Raw genomic sequence first — 25,133 nt, forward strand, 5'->3', positions numbered from 1 at the left:
AAAGGCTGTGAATACTTACGTACACGATTTATTAGTTTTTATTTTTAATAAAGTATAATTTGAGTGCTTCTTAGTCTGTTCCTCCCCATTTGCCCTTAAAGGGTCCATTGTAGAAAAGGTTGAGGTAATTCGGCTTAAAAGAAGTTTGATTTTCATCCTGATTTGGTCCAAACTTGGTACAGGTAGTTGGTTTCTGGACTTGCCCTGCCAAGGCCATCCAATGGATAAACATTTGGATGAAGGTCAAGGTCACTGGGGTCACTGGTCGGATTTCCAGCAGTCGAAGAAACAAGATGACAGTAGTAGGAGAGTAGGATGACCCAACACAAAGTTACGCCGCTTTATCAGGAAATCAGGTTGGGATTGTTCCGTTCGGTTTGCAGATGTTACTCCCTGACATGATATCAAGGTGCTCAGGTCACTGAAGATGTTCTGGTTCACTTTATTACATTCTTACATCTTGAAACTTCGTTTACCAGCTCGGCCAGCAGCTATCATCACAACATCTGTAGTCTCAGCACCAAGAATTCTGTGGTTCAAACACTTTATTTTTTAAATCACAGTTTACTCAGAAGCAGAATGACAGATGCTGCTATAAACACGGTGCAAAGCAAATTGAAACAGCAGCTTCTACTGTGATTGTCTGGTTGACGTCTCTTACTGTGACCACTGTGCACGTGAGCGGGAAGGTCTCAATGTGAACAGGCTGTTGGGTCATGTCGAATGACGCTAGCATTAGCGTCTTCATGCTTGCTGGCTTGTTTGTTTCACAGTGCCATAAAAGATTTTTTTCTACAACTAGATGTCACTGTAGCTCTGTTTTGAAAAGGTTCCTTTTCCCAGCCACACAGAAAAGCTCATAGCACAGAGGGAGTGTTGCTTCTTTGTCTAAACCACATGAAGACACTTTTTTGGCTGCCATTAGAATGTGTAAAAATGTAATTTAGAACACTTTAAATGTGAGCCATCAGTTTCAACCAAAACACTTTGTCAGCGACAAAGCAAGTATTTTCATCTTTGACTCGTATCTACGGGGTTTTATTCCAGAGTGCTTCACACTAAACTTTTCTTTTTTTTAGGATTCTTTGCTCTGGTGATGAGGTAACACGGGCATGCCCACAGGTGGAGGGTCTTCTTGATCTGGCCAGCTGCTGTGAAAGTTTGTTCTTCGATAACATCCTTCACTTGTTGTCTTGGTCTTCTGGGTCTTTTTGGTGGTTTTGTTTTAATGAAGTTTCTGGTGTGTTTTTGACTTTTTTAGCGCTTTAATTCCAGAATACAAAGTGAACACTTCCTGTGTTTATAGAAAATGACAAACCTCAACATGAAACAGCTGAGCAGGGAATTACTTTCTGTACTGTTTTAGGTGTAAAACGGTACAGATATGTTATAATTAATTATTGACTTTATATGAAATCAAAGCCTGTTGATGTTTAAAATAAAAGCCATACATATCTTTCTGGGCCATAAATGATCCCACAAAACGCCCTTGGATGTTCGGGCATTTCTGATTGAAAAATATCACAGAAACAGATGTAAATATTTATCCCCACTCGGTCATTAGAAGGTAAAGATAAAAGTTTGCACTTTCAGTGCTAACACATCGCGGCCACAAAGAAAACGGTGATGCTGAATCCCATTGTTTAAGAAAATGTTCCCAGGATGTTGTTGATCCAAACTCGCCGCCTCTGAGGGTGAATACTGACATATCAACACATTTAATAGGGAACAGTACAAAACAGATACAGGTACAGTAATGAGGTCCTCAAGTACTGACGGCTTTTCCAAAGTCAACTTTCCAGACATTTATTGGGCTGATAACGACTCAAACACAGTGTATGACCAACGTAAACAGTAAAACCCAAAATAAAGCTTCAGCTTCGACTGACAGCTGCTCCAGAAGTCAAAAGTGCCACAAGCTTTGAAAATTTTCATCTTTTTTTAAATCCTCTTTATATATTTTTTCAATGTTAATTTACGACTTTTATTTACACTGACCACGTAAGGCTGCGTTCTGTCCATTGTTTTGCCGTTTGCATGCCTCGTTGGTGACTGGAATGATGTCTTCACCATGTGTGTGTGTGTGTGTGTGTGTGTGTGTGTGTGTGTGTGTTGGGGGGGGCGTAATATCCCATTGATAATGTTTTTATATACAAAGGCTTCAATGTCCCAACATTATCGTACCAATTGGATAGTCATCAATAAATGCTTCCAAGTTTATTTTTTATGTTTTCCCCAAAACAAATTTTTTTTAAATTTTATTTTTACTGGTATCAAAATATTCGTACAGACGATGATACAGCGGGGAAAGGGCTCGTTAGCGTGTGTTAGATTCACGATGTATGCAGAGTTTCTTCGCTGGTAATGCAAAGTTCCTTATTTTTTGATAATGTTTTTCTTCTTCTTTGTACAGTTCCATGACATCATCTTAGATGAGACGGAACCTTGATGGCCGCTTACTCGTGTCCTCGCTCCATTCACGGATGGCTACTTTAGGAGCCACTCATTCACTGGAAGAAAGCACAACAACAGTGAGAACACAGATTAATGGACACGGCACTCCGTAAGTGATTTTTTTTTTTTTAACCCGAACCCGTGATGTGAAAATAGCACGACTGGATGTTCTGAAGGAAAAAACAGCCAATAGGTTCCGAGCCATCACAAAAACTTACCACTAAACATGGCAAATTACCATATTTCCTGTAGCATAAGTCACTTTTTTGAAAAATGTGTTTGGGAGGTCCTGCAATTTGTATTCTAGTGTTACTTGTGTATGAAAAAACATATAATTATTTATGGCCACAAAATATTACTGTCTACATGAGTGACAAGATGCTCCTGTATACTGAATGAGGTGATTTCATTCTAGTGTAAGAAGAAAAAGAAATGATGCTTTCAAATGAAAAGCCCACGCTCCATAAAGAGAGGGAATATAACTTTTTATATTCCTTCTCTTAAAGTGTTGGGCTTGAGACCAGAAAAAAAAATGAGGTGGGCTTCATAGATAATTGGCAAAGCTTCTGGGGAAAACCTGGTCTTGTTAGGAGAGACGGCATCCATCCCACTTTGGATGGAGCAGCTCTCATTTCTAGAAATCTGGCCAATTTTCTTAAATCCTCCAAACCGTGACTATCCAGGGTTGGGACCAGGAAGCAGAGTTGTAGTCTTACACACCTCTCTGCAGCTTCTCTCCCCCTGCCATCCCCTCATTACCCCATCCCCGTAGAGACGGTGCCTGCTCCCAGACCACCAATAACCAGCAAAAATCTATTTAAGCATAAAAATTCAAAAAGAAAAAATAATATAGCACCTTCAACTGCACCACAGACTAAAACAGTTAAATGTGGTCTATTAAACATTAGGTGTCTCTCTTCTAAGTCCCTGTTAGTAAATGATATAATAATTGATCAACATATTGATTTATTCTGCCTTACAGAAACCTGGTTACAGCAGGATGAATATGTTAGTTTAAATGAGTCAACACCCCCGAGTCACACTAACTGCCAGAACGCTCATAGCACGGGCCGAGGCGGAGGATTAGCAGCAATCTTCCATTCCAGCTTATTAATTAATCAAAAACCCAGACAGAGCTTTAATTCATTTGAAAGCTTGACTCTTAGTCTTGTCCATCCAAATTGGAAGTCCCAAAAAACAGTTTTATTTGTTATTATCTATCGTCCACCTGGTCGTTACTGTGAGTTTCTCTGTGAATTTTCAGACCTTTTGTCTGACTTAGTGCTTAGCTCAGATAAGATAAATATAGTGGGTGATTTTAACATCCACACAGATGCTGAGAATGACAGCCTCAACACTGCATTTAATCTATTATTAGACTCAATTGGCTTTGCTCAAAATGTAAATGAGTCCACCCACCACTTTAATCATATCTTAGATCTTGTTCTGACTTATGGTATGGAAATTGAAGACTTAACAGTATTCCCTGAAAACTCCCTTCTGTCTGATCATTTCTTAATAACATTTACATTTACTCTGATGGACTACCCAGCAGTGGGGAATAAGTTTCATTACACTAGAAGTCTTTCAGAAAGCGCTGTAACTAGGTTTAAGGATATGATTCCTTCTTTATGTTCTCTAATGCCATATACCAACACAGTGCAGAGTAGCTACCTAAACTCTGTAAGTGAGATAGAGTATCTCGTCAATAGTTTTACATCCTCATTGAAGACAACTTTGGATGCTGTAGCTCCTCTGAAAAAGAGAGCTTTAAATCAGAAGTGCCTGACTCCGTGGTATAACTCACAAACCCGCAGCTTAAAGCGGATAAGCCGAGTATTCCTTTAACTTTAACTAGTAATGACTTCATGACTTTCTTTGCTAATAAAATTTTAACTATTAGAGAAAAAATTACTCATAACCATCGCAAAGACGTATCGTTATCTTTGGCTGCTTTCAGTGATGCCGGTATTTGGTTAGATTCTTTCTCTCAGATTGTTCTGTCTGAGTTATTTTCATTAGTTACTTCATTCAAACCATCAACATGTCTATTAGACCCCATTCCTACCAGGCTGCTCAAGGAAGCCCTACCATTATTTAATGCTTCGATCTTAAATATGATCAATCTATCTTTATTAGTTGGCTATGTACCACAGGCTTTTAAGGTGGCAGTAATTAAACCATTACTTAAAAAGCCATCACTTGACCCAGCTATCTTAGCTAATTATAGGCCAATCTCCAACCTTCCTTTTCTCTCAAAAATTCTTGAAGGGTAGTTGTAAAACAGCTAACTGATCATCTGCAGAGGAATGGTCTATTTGAAGAGTTTCAGTCAGGTTTTAGAATTCATCATAGCACAGAAACAGCATTAGTGAAGGTTACAAATGATCTTCTTATGGCCTCAGACAGTGGACTCATCTCTGTGCTTGTTCTGTTAGACCTCAGTGCTGCTTTTGATACTGTTGACCATAAAATTTTATTACAGAGATTAGCGCATGCCATAGGTATTAAAGGCACTGCACTGCAGTGGTTTGAATCATATTTATCTAATAGATTACAATTTGTTCATGTAAATGGGGACTCTTCTTCACAGACTAAGGTTAATTATGGAGTTCCACAAGGTTCTGTGCTAGGACCAATTTTATTCACTTTATACATGCTTCCCTTAGGCAGTATTATTAGACGGCATTGCTTAAATTTTCATTGTTACGCAGATGATACCCAGCTTTATCTATCCATGAAGCCAGAGGACACACACCAATTAGCTAAACTGCAGGATTGTCTTACAGACATAAAGACATGGATGACCTCTAATTTCCTGCTTTTAAACTCAGATAAAACTGAAGTTATTGTACTTGGCCCCACAAATCTTAGAAACATGGTGTCTAACCAGATCCTTACTCTGGATGGCATTACCCTGACCTCTAGTAATACTGTGAGAAATCTTGGAGTTATTTTTTATGCATTTATGCAATATCTCTAAAATTAGAAAGGTCTTGTCTCAGAGTGATTCTGAAAAACTAATTCATGCATTTATTTCCTCTAGGCTGGACTATTGTAATTCATTATTATCAGGTTGTCCTAAAAGTTCCCTGAAAAGCCTTCAGTTAATTCAAAATGCTGCAGCTAGAGTACTAACAGGGACTAGAAGGAGAGAGCATATCTCACCCATATTGGCTTCTCTTCATTGGCTTCCTGTTAATTCTACAATAGAATTTAAAATTCTTCTTCTTACTTATAAGGTTTTGAATAATCAGGTCCCATCTTATCTTAGGGACCTCATAGTACCATTTCACCCCAATAGAGCGCTTCGCTCTCAGACTGCAGGCTTACTTGTAGTTCCTAGGGTTTGTAAGAGTAGAATGGGAGGCAGAGCCTTCAGCTTTCAGGCTCCTCTCCTGTGGAACCAGCTCCCAATTCAGATCAGGGAGACAGACACCCTCTCTACTTTTAAGATTAGGCTTAAAACTTTCCTTTTTGCTACAGCTTATAGTTATGGCTGGATCAGGTGACCCTGAACCATCCCTTAGTTATGCTGCTATAGACTTAGACTGCTGGGGGGTTCCCATGATGCACTGAGTGTTTCTTTCTCTTTTTGCTCTGTATGCACCACTCTGCATTTAATCATTAGTGATTGATCTCTGCTCCCCTCCAGAGCATGTCTTTTTCCTGGTTCTCTCCCTCAGCCCCAGCCAGTCCCAGCAGAAGACTGCCCCTCCCTGAGCCTGGTTCTGCTGGAGGTTTCTTCCTGTTAAAAGGGAGTTTTTCCTTCCCACTGTCGCCAAGTGCTTGCTCACAGGGGGTCGTTTTGACCGTTGGGGTTTTTACGTAATTATTGTATGGCCTTGCCTTACAATATAAAGCGCCTTGGGGCAACTGTTTGTTGTGATTTGGCGCTATATAAATAAAATTGATTGATTGAATAGATTGATTGAGTTCAAATCCTAGCCTGACCTGAAAATCACTCAGGGCCCTTGGGCAAGGTCCTTAATCCCCTAGTCGCTCCTGGTGTGTAGTGGGCGCTCTGCATGTCAGCAGCCTCACATTGGGGTGAATGTGAGGCATTGATGTGTAAAGAACTTTGAGCATCTGATGCAGATGGAAAAGCGCTATATAAATGTATTACATTTATTTATTTTATTTGAGCCAGACGTTTGTTTCGACTATGGGAGAGAACATTTAAGAGTCCTGTGCTTAGCTTGAAAGAAGAGGCTAACCTAAGGTAGCGGTACGTCTGTTACTTTCACAGATATTTTATACAAGACATTCCAAACATTTACCTCAAATATGATTTTCCCTTCAGTGACTGAAAGACACGGTTTTCTCGTGTTTTATGATTGTTGGCTCATTAGCTTCTGCTGGCTAAAGCAGTGTTTGCATTTTCAAAGAATGAATTACATTGCATGTTTACCCCACATATGGTCATCTGTTCAGTCACAAAAAGAAGCACTTGTGTCTTGTTCCTCGTAAAATAACAATAAGCTTGTTTGCTTCTGCTCCTTAATGCGCAAAATTTGTTATAAATACGAGGTCTATTAGAAAAGAAACCAACCTTTTTATTTTTTTCAAAAACTATATGGATTTGAATCACGTGTGCTTGCGTCAGACAAGCTTTAACCCTCGTACGCATGCGTGAGTTTTTTCACGGCTGTCGGTTGCGTCATTCACCTGTGGGCAGGCTTTGAGTGAGCACTGGTTCACCCCCCTCGTCAGAATTCCTTTGTCTGACTTCTTCCTGAGAGACTGGCACTTTGCTTGATCAAAATTTTTTCAGAAACTGTACATCCAAGTGGACACCATTCGAGAAATTAAGACGGTTTTCGGTGAAAATTTTAACGGCTGATGAGAGATTAAGGAGTGTTACTATCGCTTTAAGGACAGCCCACGGCGCCGGACGGCGTGCCGCGCCCCGAGCCGCCGTTGTCAGCCTGTTTCGAGCTGAAAACTTCCAAATTTAAGCCTCTGTTGACCCAGGATGTCGTGAGAGAACAGAGAAGTTTCAGAAGAGGTCGGGATCAGCAGTTTATCCGGACATTCCACTGTTAAAGGAGATTTTGTAATGAAAGACGTGCGGACGGATTCGCGCGTCGCCACCCAGCCGCTCATCGCGCGGCACCAAAACACCTCCGTTGGAAGCATTACAGGACAAGTTTGAACATGCCCAGCTGTTAAGCAATTTCTCGGATACTCACTCGACTGAAAGCCATTGAAAACTGCCTGAATCTTACGAATGGTTATCAACATGGAGGTGTTTTTCTGTGGCGCCGTGCCATGAGCGGCTGGGTGGCAACACGCGAATCCGTCTGCACGTCTTTCATTACAAAATCTCCTTTAACAGTGGAATGTCCAGATAAACTGCTGATCCCGACCTCTTCTGAAACTTCTCTGTTCTCTCACGACGTCCTGGGTCAGAGGCTTAAATTTGGAAGTTTTCAGCTCGAAACAGGCTGACAACGGTGGCTCGGGGCACGGCGCGCCGTCCGGCGCCGTGGGCTGTCCTTAAAGCAATAGTAACACTCCTTAATCTCTCATCAGCCGTTAAAATTTTCACCGAAAACCATCTGAATTTCTCGAATGGTGTCCACTCGGATGTGCCTTACAGTTTCTGAAAAAATTTTGATCAAGCAAAGCGCCAGTCTCTCAGGAAGTTCTCAGAAAAAGGAATTCCGACGAGGGGGGTGGACCAGTGCTCACTCAAACCCTGCCCACAGGCGAATGATGCAACCGACAGGCGTGAAAAAACTCACGCATGTGCACGAGGGTTCAAGCTTGTCTGACGCAATCACACGTGATTCAAATCCATATAGTTTTTGAAAAAATAAAAAGGTCGGTTTCTTTTCTAATAGACCTCGTATATTACGGCAATTACATTCTATGACTTTTTTCCTCTTCATGACGCATTTTTTGACAGGTTCGCCTTACACTCAAGAAAATACAATAAATATTTGAAATGTGAGGAAGTTCTCAGAAAAAGGAATTCCGACGAGGGGGGTGGACCAGTGCTCACTCAAACCCTGCCCACAGGCGAATGATGCAACCGACAGGCGTGAAAAAACTCACGCATGCGCACGAGGGTTCAAGCTTGTCTGACGCAATCACACGTGATTCAAATCCATATAGTTTTTGAAAAAATAAAAAGGTCGGTTCTTTCTAATAGACCTCGTATATTACGGCAATTACATTCTATGACTTTTTTCCTCTTCATGACGCATTTTTTGACAGGTTCGCCTTACACTCAAGAAAATACAATAAATATTTGAAATGTGTCTTATTAACGTGAAAGGGGCTAATTTATTGGAGTGCTGTTGCTTTTAACAGAACAAGAACCTTTCAGACCTCAGAACATTCAGCTGATGATTTCAAAGAACCACAAATCAATTTATTTGCAGAACAATGGCTGCAATGCATTATTATTTTAGTTGCTGATTGTTAAAATAAGCAGTTTATTTTTTAAACACAGTAAAGAACATTGTTTATTCAAAGCAGAAAAGACATTTTGCTTCTTAGTCTGTAAATACCGATAAATTCTAACAATAATTTGTGATGTTTCCAGTTTCATGTTGTTTTTTTCCTAATTTAGCACAGACAGTCCCAGCTCACAACTCAAATGACAAAGTTTATTAATTATAATCCTGCGAGCAGTATACCCAAGGAAACGTTGTGATCAAACAAATTATTTCAGGGCATTTGGGACCAGTGTTCACATTAGTTTGGAGAGTTGCCATTTATCTGGCTCACTGATCAAAAATTATATCCTGTCATTTGTGTGAAATTCACAGGAGGTAAATAGCTGTGAAACATTAAAATTACAGATTAAAGTTTAGTCAATTAAAAGGATTGGGTGAGATTAATTACTGCAAAGTAAAATTTACTGAATGGTTCTATGGGCACTGTAGTTGTGTGCATCTTCAATCCTTATATGATCATAAAATGCACAAATCACTTTTTTTCTATTTGGGTTCAGTGTGCATAATTTTCAACTATAATATGGTTATACTGAGTTTTCCTTTTTATTTTTTTTGAAGCTGTATAACTGATGATGCAACAGACAAAAGTTGCACTGTTCACTGTCTGTCCAGTCACAGTGACAGAAGCCTAGAACATCTCCAAAGTTGTCATTCTTGGTGGCTTTCTTCACAATCATTGAGCTTTGAAGACTAGCTTAAACAGCATAGTGAAAATTCTACCAGAAGACTCCCATCTTAAATATTCAACAACAAAATTAACAACAAAATGTAATCTCTAAACAGAAGCTGATATCTCCTTTCGTCATCAACTCTCAACTTAGGAAACATGTGCGTCCTTTAAAAAGTTAAGAGCCAATTATTTTAAGGATCAGGCGGGCTCTGATTCAAGCCAACTCGGATTTCAACAAAACATGGCTCAGAGATGGAAACTACCAAGAAACGAACTTTCCCAAAATTTTTCGACCGAAAACCAAACGGTGACCTTGCCAGGGGCCCTCAAAGTTCAAGGCAAAAATACACAAAAACTGATATTTCATTAAATTCTTATCTTTATAGTGGTGTAACATTCAGCGCCGTCGAGTCCCCAAGCCAGTTTAACTATCAAACGACTTATGGAGGCAAACTCTCATCTTACATACATATTAGGTTGGGGGATCAATGGCACTGAATATAGGGGGTGCTCAAAGTCTGGTCATTTTACGAAATTGGCTGTATTTAAAGGCCCATAACCCTGTGTGCCATCAAGACCCCAACCAGATTTCAATGTTATCAACAAATAGAGGCCCTACTCTATCAAATGCAACTGAAAAAACATTGGGGTCTTGATGGCGCTGGCCACCATGGGGCACAAAAGTACTGAACTTGCCCAATTTTGAGGAAGTTTAGCTCTACATGATAACCCCTGGCAAGGCCACCATTTGGTTTTCGGTTGAGAAATTTTGGGAAAGTTTGTTTCTTGGTAGGTTCCATATCTGAGCCAAGTTTCATTGAAATCCGAGTTGGCTTGAATCACACCCTAATGTAAACCTGCCTGAATGTTAAAAATATTGGCTTTTAAAGCTGTAACTCAGCTCTCTGTTTATAGCTCGCCAACCAGATGCTACCTCCTCCACCCCACCACCACCAGTTGGTCCCTGTCCACTGCTCAGGAGATGGGCTCCGCCCTTGCTTTTTCCCAACAGCAGGATTGGAAATAGTCATACTGCTACTGTCGAACATTCTGTACATTATCATGATGTACTAAATATTCAATGTTATCTTGCCTTCCGAGTCTCTCTGGTAGAACTACCATCTCCAGACATGCTGTTCATCCAATTACTTATGGCCTCTGAAAGTGGAGGGACTGTGGCTGTAATTCCATGTATTAAATCCCAAAGTTGATGCCACAAGAACATCCTAATAGTTTCACTTCATCTCCATTGAGGTGGAGCACAGAAGGCGGGGGTGGGGGTAACCACTGTCCAAATACTTGACCTGACTGTAGCTACATGATAGCAGCTTCCACCGTGGACACTCGTGTCAGAGGTCATTAGTTTGAAGGCAGCTTGTGATTGATTGACTCCTAACATTGAGGTGAATCTATAAGAGTTAAAATAATTACCGTAGTTTAAATAATTTAAATTTTTTTTTTCTTAGCCAGTCATAAGACTCATTGTTCATGTCGTCCAAATCATTACTGGCACATTAACTGATGCTGAAAATCATTTTTTGTTGCTGCACTCAGTGATTTTTTTCATTAGTGAGGAATCCTTCAGTTTGTAATCTGACTGAAAATAATAAAAGCAAAAATGTCCATTATGATTTCTTTGCTCTTTGGGTTATTTTTACAGATGAAACATGACGCTGTCGTAATAATGTGTCAGGGATGATACAGTGGTGGCTAATCGCCGGACCGCACCTCGGTATTGGAGCTTCTGAGCCCTGTTGTTGGGGCAGTCTTTGCCCTGCATGCTGAAGTTGATGTTGGTGCGGATGCAACGGTTGTTCAGTGGCTGGACCGGACGCACGTTGTCACTCATGCTCAGGAAGATCTGAGACGGCTGGTTCTGGCTCAGCAGCCGCAAAGAGTGCATCTGAGGAGAGACGAGAACGTGAAAGAGAAAGTCAAAGAGAAAGTCCTCTGCGGAAACACTCGGACACTCGGCTCCGACTCACCTGCATCCGCGTGAGGTAGACCGGCTTGTTCATCAGGATCCACGTGACGGTCTCAAAGCACGGCGGGATTGTCATCGACCCGTCATATGTGATAAAACTACTCGTCTCTGGGTAAATCTCCTCGATGTTCAGGCCGGTCAGTAAATATGCGTCATCTGTAGGAACAAAATATGGCAATTAAAAAAGAAAAAAAAAACCCACATAAAACATTGATATTGAATGAAACATGTTATGAAGCTGCAAACCTCAAACAGGAAACAACAGTTAAATTGACTTGTCGGCAGCTCACTGAGATCAGATACAATCATTTTTCATTCACACAGTCAAAAAGCCAAAAACTTTGAATTACTTTGAACCGGAAAATATTTTCCATTAACTAATGAAATACCAAATTGAGAAAAAATTTTAAAATTGGGTTTATAAATGTTTCAAAAAGAGGCTGATGAGTAGATTCACATTCTGATTCTATTTTAGATTTTGCTAAACAGTAAAAACAACATGAGAAACACAAGAAGTATATACCTTATTTTTCAGTGTATAAATTGCATTTATTTATTCACTTTTTTTTTTACTAGTTTTGGAGGCCCTGTGACTTGTTCTTCGGTGCAACTTATATACAGAAAAAAAAAATCACAAGCTTGTTATTAATGATAGTAATTATAATAACTATTTATATAGGACTTTCTTAGGACGTAAAGCATGAAACAATAAACTCCAATTATAAAAGTACTAGTACAACAATGCACAAAAATCCCGAATGAAAGATTTCATATTTTGGAAAATACAGTATTATATAGATTTGACTTTATAGATTCTGCATTTTGCCTGACTGGAAAAATGTCCTTAAATCCAAGAATCACAACAAATCGCACAGAAATAAATTGCACAAAATACAAAAAGACACACAAAAAGCAAGTTTATCTGAAACATGTTGAAAGTGTAAATTTATGCAGTCACACTGACCAATTAAAAGTTCTACTACAGAGAAATTCATCATTTATTAAGATATTTCAAATGAAATGCCAGAAAGAGATAATAATGTGATTTAGTTCACTGCAAAACATCTGTGCAGGAAATGTTGACGTTCAAGTCAAAGAAAAAAGCAAACGGAATATTCATTCATTAATTCACTTTCTGCCGGGTCCGGGTCACTGTGGCAGCAGCCCAAGCAGCTCATCCTACACTTCCCTGTCCTTGGACAAGTCCCATAACTCTTCCCAGGGGATCCTGAAGCATTCCCAAGTCAGCTGGGAAATATGCACCAAATTAATTAATAAATAATTTCTTAAAAAATAATACTGAGAGTTTGTGAGAATCAGGATGGTGAGTTTGGTGAGATTTTAAAATCATCAAAACACCAAAAAATGATACTGAGTTATTCATAAGACAACCAGGTGAAAAATGTGTCTTTAAATGAAGAGCGTGTTCACCAAGCTAGGCATCAAAATGTAACAGCAACAGTGGAAAAAAATTCTTCAAAACAAGTGGAACATGTATTTGTTTTAGAGTCTTGAGAATGTATTTTGTTTTGTTTTTTTTACAATCTTTATTCTCTGAATAAATCCTGGTTGCTCTTTTGCATGAAAAGGCCGAAAAACTGGAATTTTTTGCCAAAATAATGATCCCTGCCCCACAAAAGTGTCTATTTACAGATGATCCAAAGACACATTTGCAAATAGGTGTGGAACTATGCACAGTTTCATTGATGCCAGTTGTTGCACCATGCAGCATTGTGGGAAACAATGTGTTAAGTTAGATTTTTTGAAATAGGTCCATTATTTCACTTGCTGTAAAAACAAAGCCAGAAGAAAGAAGAAAAAACTGTTTGAAACATGCCTTCTGTAGTGCCCAAGCCTCATGCAAGAGGTTTTGCTGGAAGGGGTATAGTTTTATGTAGAGAATGTGTTGAAATATCTGTGACAGACACAGTGGGACAAATAGACCATCAAAAATGATCAGTGAAATTATAGACCACATATTTTACAGTAACAACTTTATTAAGGGTAAATTGCCAACAAACAAACTTAAAAACAAAATTGAACTGTGAAAACCATCAAGGCTGGTATGCACTATGTAGCTCAAATCTAAGCCAGTTTCTTACTTTTGTGATAAAACCAGAAGATAGAAGAATAAAACCAACTGAAACATGTCCTTTGTAGTGCCCAATCCTTATGCAAGACGTTTTGCAGGAAGGAGTATAATTTTTTTCTAGAGAATGTGCTGAAACATCTGTGATGTTTCTGATAATTATTGGAATTTATTTTTTGAGAATTTTTCAAATGAAGTTTCCTCCAGTTGCCTGTGCCATGACATCACAAGTGTTATTAACACACTGTTGATTGTAAACACATGTATAGAGATATCAGTAAAACCCCTTGCAAAATCTCAAAAACAGGCTAATGATTTGACCAATATTCATAAATAAGAGCAAGAAATATAATTTGCTACTTTCTGATGTCATATTATAATTTAAGTGTAAGATTTTCAGGTGTTTTACTGCAGTATCTATACATGTATATACACCAGGCTGTGCAAAATCAGCACTTGTGACTTCATACATGTAGCACATAGAAGGCTGGTCAGTTTAAAAAAAAAAAAAAAATCATAAAAATTAAGCTAATCTATTGCAAATCTTGTTTTTATTTAAGATGTCACTATTTCAATATATAATCTCTTATTTTAGGGGTTAACATTGATGAGTAAAATGTCCCTTTAAGCACCCAAACATACCTTGAAATGAAAACAAATTGATAAGATATTAACAAGTTATTTAGTGGAAACCAAAGTCAAGATGGCTGCCATGGGGGCATCTTGATTATTAGAGCATGCCAGAAATCTATATGAAACATCCTTACCACCCTAACATACTTTTAGTACCCTGAGAAAATGAAAACAAAAGGACCAGGCATTTTTAAAAATTATAAGGCAGAAAATAAAATCAATGCGTGTAGTAGCCATCTTGATTTATCAGAGTGGGATGTGAATTTAAAGGGAAATCATAGCAGGATGTGCATAAAAAGGAATCATCCTAAAACCAACCTCAGTATCCTAGAATAATTGACACATGCATTTTTACTTATCAAAAGTCAAATCTGACAAACAGCTTTTGAAAGAATGTGAATTGATGGAAAATCAGGAAACTCATGGTGACTCACCGTCAGAAAGCTTTATAGAGTAGGGCTATATCTGTACAGTTCAAGATTTCCAGTCCAAATGAGGATTCTGAAGCCACCAAACATGTTTTTTGATGATGAAAACTTTTTATTTGATTAGCATTCAACCCCCCAAATGAAATACAATTACATATATACATACACACATGCAACAAAAAACATTTCAATAAGGGATGACGCTAATCAAAAAGGTATAGGCTGAAGCTCAAGCTTATTATGCCTAACCTTTTTACAAAAACAAATTCAACAAGGTAACATGAAATATAAGAGCAAAAAAGAAAAAATCTGAAGCACTTTAGAAAATATAATATATAAATAAATACAATATCATTATAATACAACCAAAAGTTACATTAACTACATTATCATTCTTCATACTTGACTGCGGTATTGTATCACTTCCTGTTCCGGAGCACAGCGGTGTTTTTCTGTATCTGTTAGCTGTTTAATCTGCGCAGTTAGATTGATCTAGTTATCTAGATTACGATTTGTTTCCCAGTGTAATCTTTACGTGCCTTAACTAAAGCACTCCTTCTGCTGAATCACCTCTAAATTATTTACACATTATTCACTTTGCGTGTTTTTAGGAATCCGCTAGCTTAGCGTAGCTACTAGCTCTTAGCCGATTTAGCATGGCGGCTTCTCCTGTCTCTCCCGCACTTTTCTGCTCTGGGTGTGAAATGTTTAGTTGTTCCTCGGCCTGCTTTAGCAGTAACGGTACTTGTAATAAGTGTAGCTTATTCGTAGCTTTGGAGGCCAGGCTGGGCGAATTGGAGACTCGGCTCCGCACCGTGGAAAATTCTACAGCTAGCCAGGCCCCTGTAGTTGGTGCGGACCAAGGTAGCTTAGCCGCCGTTAGTTACCCCCTGGCAGATCCCGAGCAGCTGGGAAAGCAGGCTGACTGGGTGACTGTGAGGAGGAAGCGTAGCCCTAAACAGAAGCCCCGTGTACACCGCCAACCCGTTCACATCTCTAACCGTTTTTCCCCACTCGACGACACACCCGCCGAGGATCAAACTCTGGTTATTGGCGACTCTGTTTTGCGAAATGTGAAGTTAGCGACACCAGCAACCATAGTCAATTGTCTTCCGGGGGCCAGAGCAGGCGACATTGAAGGAAATTTGAAACTGCTGGCTAAGGCTAAGCGTAAATTTGGTAAGATTGTAATTCACGTTGGCAGTAATGACACCTGGTTACGCCAATCGGAGGTCACTAAAATTAACATTAAATCGGTGTGTAACTTTGCAAAAACAATGTCGGACTCTGTAGTTTTCTCTGGGCCCCTCCCCAATCAGACCGGGAGTGACATGTTTAGCCGCATGTTCTCCTTGAATTGCTGGCTGCTTGAGTGTTGTCCAAAAAATGAGGTGGGCTTCATAGATAATTGGCAAAGCTTCTGGGGAAAACCTGGTCTTGTTAGGAGAGACGGCATCCATCCCACTTTGGATGGAGCAGCTCTCATTTCTAGAAATCTGGCCAATTTTCTTAAATCCTCCAAACCGTGACTATCCAGGGTTGGGACCAGGAAGCAGAGTTGTAGTCTTACACACCTCTCTGCAGCTTCTCTCCCCCTGCCATCCCCTCATTACCCCATCCCCGTAGAGACGGTGCCTGCTCCCAGACTACCAATAACCAGCAAAAATCTATTTAAGCATAAAAATTCAAAAAGAAAAAATAATATAGCACCTTCAACTGCACCACAGACTAAAACAGTTAAATGTGGTCTATTAAACATTAGGTGTCTCTCTTCTAAGTCCCTGTTAGTAAATGATATAATAATTGATCAACATATTGATTTATTCTGCCTTACAGAAACCTGGTTACAGCAGGATGAATATGTTAGTTTAAATGAGTCAACACCCCCGAGTCACACTAACTGTCAGAATGCTCGTAGCATGGGCCGGGGCGGAGGATTAGCAGCAATCTTCCATTCCAGCTTATTAATTAATCAAAAACCCAGACAGAGCTTTAATTCATTTGAAAGCTTGACTCTTAGTCTTGTCCATCCAAATTGGAAGTCCCAAAAACCAGTTTTATTTGTTATTATCCATCGTCCACCTGGTCGTTACTGTGAGTTTCTCTGTGAATTTTCAGACCTTTTGTCTGACTTAGTGCTTAGCTCAGATAAGATAATTATAGTGGGCGATTTTAACATCCACACAGATGCTGAGAATGACAGCCTCAACACTGCATTTAATCTATTATTAGACTCTATTGGCTTTGCTCAAAAAGTAAATGAGTCCACCCACCACTTTAATCATATCTTAGATCTTGTTATGACTTATGGTATGGAAATAGAAGACTTAACAGTATTCCCTGAAAACTCCCTTCTGTCTGATCATTTCTTAATAACATTTACATTTACTCTGATGGACTACCCAGCAGTGGGGAATAAGTTTCATTACACTAGAAGTCTTTCAGAAAGTGCTGTAACTAGGTTTAAGGATATGATTCCTTCTTATGTTCTCTAATGCCATATACCAACACAGTGCAGAGTAGCTACCTAAACTCTGTAAGTGAGATAGAGTATCTCGTCAATAGTTTTACATCCTCATTGAAGACAACTTTGGATGCTGTAGCTCCTCTGAAAAAGAGAGCTTTAAATCAGAAGTGCCTGACTCCGTGGTATAACTCACAAACTCGTAGCTTAAAGCAGATAACCCGTAAGTTGGAGAGGAAATGGCGTCTCACTAATTTAGAAGATCTTCACTTAGCCTGGAAAAAGAGTCTGTTGCTCTATAAAAAAGCCCTCCGTAAAGCTAGGACATCTTTCTACTCATCACTAATTGAAGAAAATAAGAACAACCCCAGGTTTCTTTTCAGCACTGTAGCCAGGCTGACAAAGAGTCAGAGCTCTATTGAGCTGAGTATTCCATTAACTTTAACTAGTAATGACTTCATGACTTTCTTTGCTAACAAAATTTTAACTATTAGAGAAAAAATTACTCATAACCATCCCAAAGACGTATCGTTATCTTTGGCTGCTTTCAGTGATGCTGGTATTTGGTTAGACTCTTTCTCTCAGATTGTTCTGTCTGAGTTATTTTCATTAGTTACTTCATCCAAACCATCAACATGTTTATTAGACCCCATTCCTACCAGGAAATATGATCAATCTATCTTTGTTAGTTGGCTATGTACCACAGGCTTTTAAGGTGGCAGTAATTAAACCATTACTTAAAAAGCCATCACTTGACCCAGCTATCTTAGCTAATTATAGGCCAATCTCCAACCTTCCTTTTCTCTCAAAAATTCTTGAAAGGGTAGTTGTAAAACAGCTAACTGATCATCTGCAGAGGAATGGTCTATTTGAAGAGTTTCAGTCAGGTTTTAGAATTCATCATAGTACAGAAACAGCATTAGTGAAGGTTACAAATGATCTTCTTATGGCCTCGGACAGTGGACTCATCTCTGTGCTTGTTCTGTTAGACCTCAGTGCTGCTTTTGATACAGTTGACCATAAAATTTTATTACAGAGATTAGAGCATGCCATAGGTATTAAAGGCACTGCGCTGCGGTGGTTTGAATCATATTTGTCTAATAGATTACAATTTGTTCATGTAAATGGGGAATCTTCTTCACAGACTAAAGTTAATTATGGAGTTCCACAAGGTTCTGTGCTAGGACCAATTTTATTCACTTTATACATGCTTCCCTTAGGCAGTATTATTAGATGATACCCAGCTTTATCTATCCATGAAGCCAGAGGACACACACCAATTAGCTAAACTGCAGGATTGTATTACAGACATAAAGACATGGATGACCTCTAATTTCCTGCTTTTAAACTCAGATAAAACTGAAGTTATTGTACTTGGCCCCACAAATCTTAGAAACATGGTGTCTAACCAGATCCTTACTCTGGATGGCATTGCCCTGACCTCTAGTAATACTGTGAGAAATCTTGGAGTCATTTTTGATCAGGATATGTCATTCAAAGCGCATATTAAACAAATATGTAGGACTGCTTTTTTGCATTTACGCAATATCTCTAAAATCAGAAAGGTCTTGTCTCAGAGTGATGCTGAAAAACTAATTCATGCATTTATTTCCTCTAGGCTGGACTATTGTAATTCATTATTATCAGGTTGTCCTAAAAGTTCCCTAAAAAGCTTCAGTTAATTCAAAATGCTGCAGCTAGAGTACTGACGGGGACTAGAAGGAGAGAGCATATCTCACCCATATTGGCCTCTCTTCACTGGCTTCCTGTTAATTCTAGAATAGAATTTAAAATTCTTCTTCTTACTTATAAGGTTTTGAATAATCAGGTCCCATCTTATCTTAGGGACCTCGTAGTACCATATCACCCCAATAGAGCGCTTCGCTCTCAGACTGCAGGCTTACTTGTAGTTCCTAGGGTTTGTAAGAGTAGAATGGGAGGCAGAGCCTTCAGCTTTCAGGCTCCTCTCCTGTGGAACCAGCTCCCAATTCAGATCAGGGAGACAGACACCCTCTCTACTTTTAAGATTAGGCTTAAAACTTTCCTTTTTGCTAAAGCTTATAGTTAGGGCTGGATCAGGTGACCCTGAACCATCCCTTAGTTATGCTGCTATAGACGTAGACTGCTGGGGGGTTCCCATGATGCACTGTTTCTTTCTCTTTTTGCTCTGTATGCACCACTCTGCATTTAATCATTAGTGATCGATCTCTGCTCCCCTCCACAGCATGTCTTTTTCCTGGTTCTCTCCCTCAGCCCCAACCAGTCCCAGCAGAAGACTGCCCCTCCCTGAGCCTGGTTCTGCTGGAGGTTTCTTCCTGTTAAAAGGGAGTTTTTCCTTCCCACTGTAGCCAAGTGCTTGCTCACAGGGGGTCGTTTTGACCGTTGGGGTTTTACATAATTATTGTATGGCCTTGCCTTACAATATAAAGCGCCTTGGGGCCACTGTTTGTTGTGATTTGGCGCTATATAAAAAAATTGATTGATTGATTGATTGATTGATATAGTTCTGTAATATTTTAGTTTTAAACATGTTTTTAAATAATGAAAATGAAGTACACCTTTTTAATTCATTCCATAAATTAACACCTCTTACAGAAACACATCTTTGCTTTATATTTATTCGTATCTTAGATTTTTTTTTTTGTAAATACTTGTTCCCTTCAAATCATATTGACTCTCTCTGATTTCAAACAGCTTCTGAATATTGTGGCAAAGTAAATTATTGTGTACTTTATACATTATCTGTGCCATTTTAAATTCCACAAAATCATAAAATTTGAGGGCATTACTGTCAATAAACAAAGCATTAGTTGATTCCCTGTAATTTGATCCATTAATGATTCTTATAGCTTTTTTTTGCATCCTAAAAGTGTTAGTTTTATATGTATTACCCCATATCTCTAGAAAATAAGTAATACATGGAAGTAGTAATGAACAATAAAGTATGTATAGTGACTTTTTGTTAAGGACATCCTTTACTTTATAAAGTTTACAACTTGCACCCTGTGACACTGATTGCACTGAGCATTCACTCATTGAACTGCACTTGGTGCTTCTGAACTTGCATTGCTGCTTCATTCTAAAGTGATATATTGCAAGTAATTAATCTGAGGGGCCCTAAATTCAATGAAGCATAAACATGTAATCAGTACTTGACCAATTTCATCTTTAAAAGACAGGTTACTTATAATGATTAATAATATTAGACTGAGCTCCCGACTGTACATGTGACCGATGGACACTATGGGATCAAAATGATGATTTCCATCTCTGAAACCTTCAATATCCCAAAGCTAAATATGTGTGAATAATAAATCTTCACAAATTCTGATTTGAGTAAAAAATGTCACCTTCATCTATGTAAATTGGCAATGAATGAAGAAAAATTATCTCCAATATCATAAAAAGAACAAAATCAATGAGCCTTAAGAGATCTGTCATCATGCAAAAGTAAATGTAATTTGTGAAAAATGCACAAATATCTGTTGTAAACACTGTGAGTATGCAAAATTATACATGCAAATTATACCTTTTCCATACAGTACCAAAGGAAAAATGTCCCACGACATGTTGTGGGACGGAAATGGTTCATTGGTTGTTGGGATTTGGCCACTTGAATTTTTTTCATGGATGTCATTATAGAGTATGCTTGTGGGTAGGTCTTCATCACACTTAGGTCAACATTTTTTTTAATCTTCCCACAGTGAGGAGCAACATGTGGCGTTATGGATGGACACTGTGGGATGGAAAACATACCAAAAATAAAAGGACTACGGTATCAAATTCCAAAAATCTAATGAAAAGTTATTTCTGTCATCTCTTTCGGTCAACCAAGAGGTGATTTGGGTACTTCCAGAAGTTTTAACATGTTTTTTTATCCACTAAATGCAAGGTGACCTGTGTCTACGGTAAATTTTGGTATTTTTGCACTATGCTTCACTGAAGAAAAATAGGACAGACCAGCTGTAATTGCCCCAAAAGTACCACGTCATATATCAATGGAAACTAGAAACAATAAGGATGCTGTAAATATGATGTTTCCTCATGATTAATAGATGTACATCTTATTTCTGTCCAGCTGAATTTACATTATACATATTTTTGGAAAAAAACATCGCATTTTGGGGTCAATTAATGCTCACTGTGGGACTATTAAACACACCAGCCACCTGAATTTGTCAACAGATTCCTAGAAGCAGTGGCAAAACAATAAGGCCAATAACTTCTTTGAAAAATGAGTTTTGTCTGTTTCTGAAATTTGAATAGAAGGTATTTGGTTTTGATGCCCAGCATTGTGAACACGCTCTGAAGTTACTTTAATGCCATTGTAATTTCCAGACTTTACAAGTTCCATTGACTCGATGGACAATCAATGACAATCTACTAAAAAACAAAATCCATATATGTAAATGTTCTGTAGCTTCCTAATGGGCTCAGTTTACATCGTTTACACACTGTATACTGCCCCCTATTGGTTAGGATCACCCACAGATGTTTTGAATTCTTTCTGTGGTCTGAATTATTTCTCATCTTAAAGATTTTATTGTAATATTTTCACATTTCATTCCGACGTTGCTATATGACAATATGGAGACAGATATTAACAATGTTTATGTTCCACCTTAAATAACTGTGTACGTAAAATTATGGATGTATGTCATTAGTGACCAATCACAGTGCACACAGTGAGTGACATCATTTAACATATACATCGTCATGTGGGGCCTTTTATCTTAAGTGTGAAGCCTCGGCTGGGATTCTGGTCTGAGTTCTGGGAGTCGGACAGATGATCTTCGTGGGGTTTCGGTAAAAACACGTGTTGGACCGACAGCGACACTTGCGGGCCCGCGGCGACAGAGATTCCCATCGGGATTCTTAACCCTGAGAGTGTGATGTAGGACATTGTGTGAAATGCTGAAACAGACTGAGTTCTGAGAGTTGTCAGATCCTGATCTCCTCGTCCGGTACCTCCGAGACCCCTCCCAGCCACCAGGGGTCAAGTGTGTTTACACAACCACTCCCTGCTCCCCATTAATCAAATTATTTGCTTCTTTTTAAAGCACGCCCTGGGCGATGTCCATGCTCAAGGTGCCTGGACAATATGGCAGGCTGGCAGAGGGAATTCTCTGGAAAGCAGCTGTCGACGGCTAGCCCGCCGCCACCTCCTCCAGCTATCAGGCAGCGCTGCTGTCATAGCTTCAGCTAGCACTGTGATTTGAAACACTGGTGTATTCAGACCAACACAAACACACTATTAACTTAAAAAAGCACACAGGAGAAGATGCCACTTACTTTTATACGTTATTCTTGTGATGGTGTCTCTGTTCAGCATTCGATTCAGGAATGAGTTGGACGTCTCAGCGATCTGGATTAAGAGAGACCGAGGAGCGGCGTTAAAATTACTGACAATATAACAGTGTAAAGCGCATCTCTGTGACATCATGAAACAACAATCAACACTATAATTCTCTAAGCCCCAAATGTGGGCGTCTGTTATGTCTGTTTGTTGAAAAACTCAAAAACTACACATCACTAGATTGACATTTTTTTCAGGGAAAATATAAAGTTAACAGATTTTTCTAAGCAAAACTAACTATTTTGTAAAGCACATTATACGAAATGGTGCACAGTGGTGCAAAGCTCGCTCTATGGTAGACGAAGGCACAAACAATATTGTCCGGTTTGTGGCTTTTTCCCCTATGGGCAGATTTTTTGTGTCATTTCCGGTTTGTGCCTTCGTCAACCATAAGAGTGAGCTTCACACCGGTGCATGGCGCATCACTCGTATTATGCAATGATAGTGAGTTCCATGTGAACATTAGCCTGTTGTTATTATTATGTTTGTTAATTGTTTTGCATGAGGAGCAGTGTGGTTTTTGTCCTCGTCGCGGCACACTGGACCAGCTCTACACGCTTCATCGGGTGCTCAAGGGTTCATGGGAGTTCGCCCAACCAGTCCACATGTGCTTTGTGGATCTGGAGAAGGCATTCGACCGTGGCCTTCGGGGCACCCTGTGGGGGGTGCTCCGGGAGTACGGGGTCAGGGGTCCTTTGCTAAGGGCTATCCGGTCCATGTACGACCGCAGCAGGAGCTTGGTTCGCATTGCCGGTAGTAAGTCAAACCTGTTTCCAGTGCATGATGGCCTCCACCAGGGCTGCCCTTTGTCACTGGTTCTGTTCATTATTTTTATGGACAGAATTTCTAGGCGCAGCCAGGGTGTAGAGGGGGTCTGGTTTGGGAACCACAGAATCTCGTCTCTGCTGTTTACAGACGATGTGGTTCTGTTGGCTTCGTCAAATCAGGACCTTCAGCGTGCACTGGGGCGGGTTGCAGCCGAGTGTGAAGCGTCTGGGATGAAAGTCAGCACCTCCAAATCCGAGGCCATGGTTCTCGACCGGAAAAAGGTGCTTTACCCTCTACAGGTCGGTGGAGTACCCTTGCCTCAAGTGGAGGAGTTTAAGTATCTCGGGGTCTTGTTCATGAGTGAGGGACGGACGGAGAGTGAGATCGATAGACGGATCGGTGCAGCATCTGCAGTGATGCGGTCGCTGTATCGGACTGTCGTGGTGAAGAGAGAGCTGAGTAAGGGGGCAAAGCTCTTGATTTACCGATCGATCTACGTTCCGATCCTCACCTACGAAAGAATGAGATCGTGAGTACAAGCGGCCGAGATGAGTTTCCTCCGCAGGGTGGCTGGGCGCTCCCTTAGAGATAGGGTGAGGAGCTGCTCCTCCATGTCGAAAGGAGCCAGTTGAGGTGGCTCAGGCATCTTTTCCGGATGCCCCCTGGACGCCTCGCTGGAGAGGTGTTACGGGCATGTCCCATCGGGTGGAGGCCCCGGGGAAGACCCAGGACACGCTGGAGGGACTATATCTCTCGGCTGGCTTGGGAACGCCTTGGGGTTCCCTCGGAGCAGCTGGGGGAGGTGTGTGTGGATCAGGAGGTCTGGGCGGCTTTGCTTGAGCTGTTGCCCCCACGACCCGACTCCGGATAAAGCGGTAGAAAATGGATGGATGGATGGATTTTTGCATTTTGTGGAATTTTGGCTGAATTAACGGGGGGGGGGGGGGGGGGGGGGGTTAGGACTGCATCATAAACCCAAGGTAATGTTGTTGGCTCATTTACAGAAGGTAGTAAAATAAATTTACTGACAGACTTGCATTTAGGATGCAAAATTTTACACAAAATTAATTTCCATAGGGAACAAATACTTTTTATCCATTTTGTGTACATTTAGACTCTTCATGTCGTGCCAAAAACACATTAAAACCTAATGGTATTTAATCAGGCAAACACACAGTGTGAAAAAATAATGGCTGCAGTAAATTCAGAGTAAAATGACAATAAATGCTGTGTGCTCAGTGGTACTCTGCAGGATAATATCTGTGCATCACCTTTAATGCAGTGAAACGTCTGAAGGTGTTGATATATTTCTCACTCTGCTGTTTGCCTTCTGGAAAATAAAAGCTCCCTCAGTTTGCAAGCAAAGACTGCTGTCATGACTGAACACAATCCGTCTTTTTAAATAGTGAGTGCAGTGTTGTTTTTTTTCCAAACACGACACTCCAATGTATGAAAAGCGGCTCTGCTGTGGCTTGACAAGATTGTCGCTGTGTCACAGAGCTCCCACTCTGACTCCAACGCAAATGCTGCTAGAAACCCCACAAACAATGTAACAACTGCAATAACAGCCCAAATGTGCTTCTGGCGCCACCAACAGCTCAAAATGCTGTTGGTGGTGAAAATGAGTCCCTGCCATGTTTATTCTTTTGAGTTTTATGGCCACTGTTCAGCACGGTGGGTTTTTGTGGTCACGGCGACCTGAAGGAATCGTCTCACTTCCATCACTTCACGACTCAAACAGCCAAAATGTCTTTGGATGATGATGATGATTAAAATGATTTGTGCTCAGTTTGCCGTGTTGCCTCACCATCACTGAAACC

The 25,133-nt window shown here is 40.0% G+C and overlaps 1 protein-coding gene across 1 annotated transcript in view; it reads right to left on the minus strand.

Annotated features, from left to right (window-relative positions):
* Positions 1-2,220: 2,220 nt before the first annotated feature.
* The window catches only part of ca10a (carbonic anhydrase Xa), a 496,009-nt gene continuing 473,096 nt past the window's right edge, over positions 2,221-25,133 (minus strand). The window contains exons 6-9 of the mRNA XM_034193590.1: positions 22,482-22,554; positions 11,577-11,731; positions 11,320-11,494; positions 2,221-2,510 (exon numbers count right to left, since the gene is read on the minus strand). Coding sequence (XP_034049481.1) covers positions 2,488-2,510; positions 11,320-11,494; positions 11,577-11,731; positions 22,482-22,554 — 426 coding nt within the window. The 3' untranslated portion in view covers positions 2,221-2,487. The remainder of the gene's footprint in view (positions 2,511-11,319; positions 11,495-11,576; positions 11,732-22,481; positions 22,555-25,133) is intronic.

The sequence above is a fragment of the Thalassophryne amazonica genome, chromosome 18, assembly GCF_902500255.1.
Source record: "Thalassophryne amazonica chromosome 18, fThaAma1.1, whole genome shotgun sequence".
In the NCBI taxonomy this organism is placed as follows: Eukaryota; Metazoa; Chordata; class Actinopteri; order Batrachoidiformes; family Batrachoididae; genus Thalassophryne; species Thalassophryne amazonica.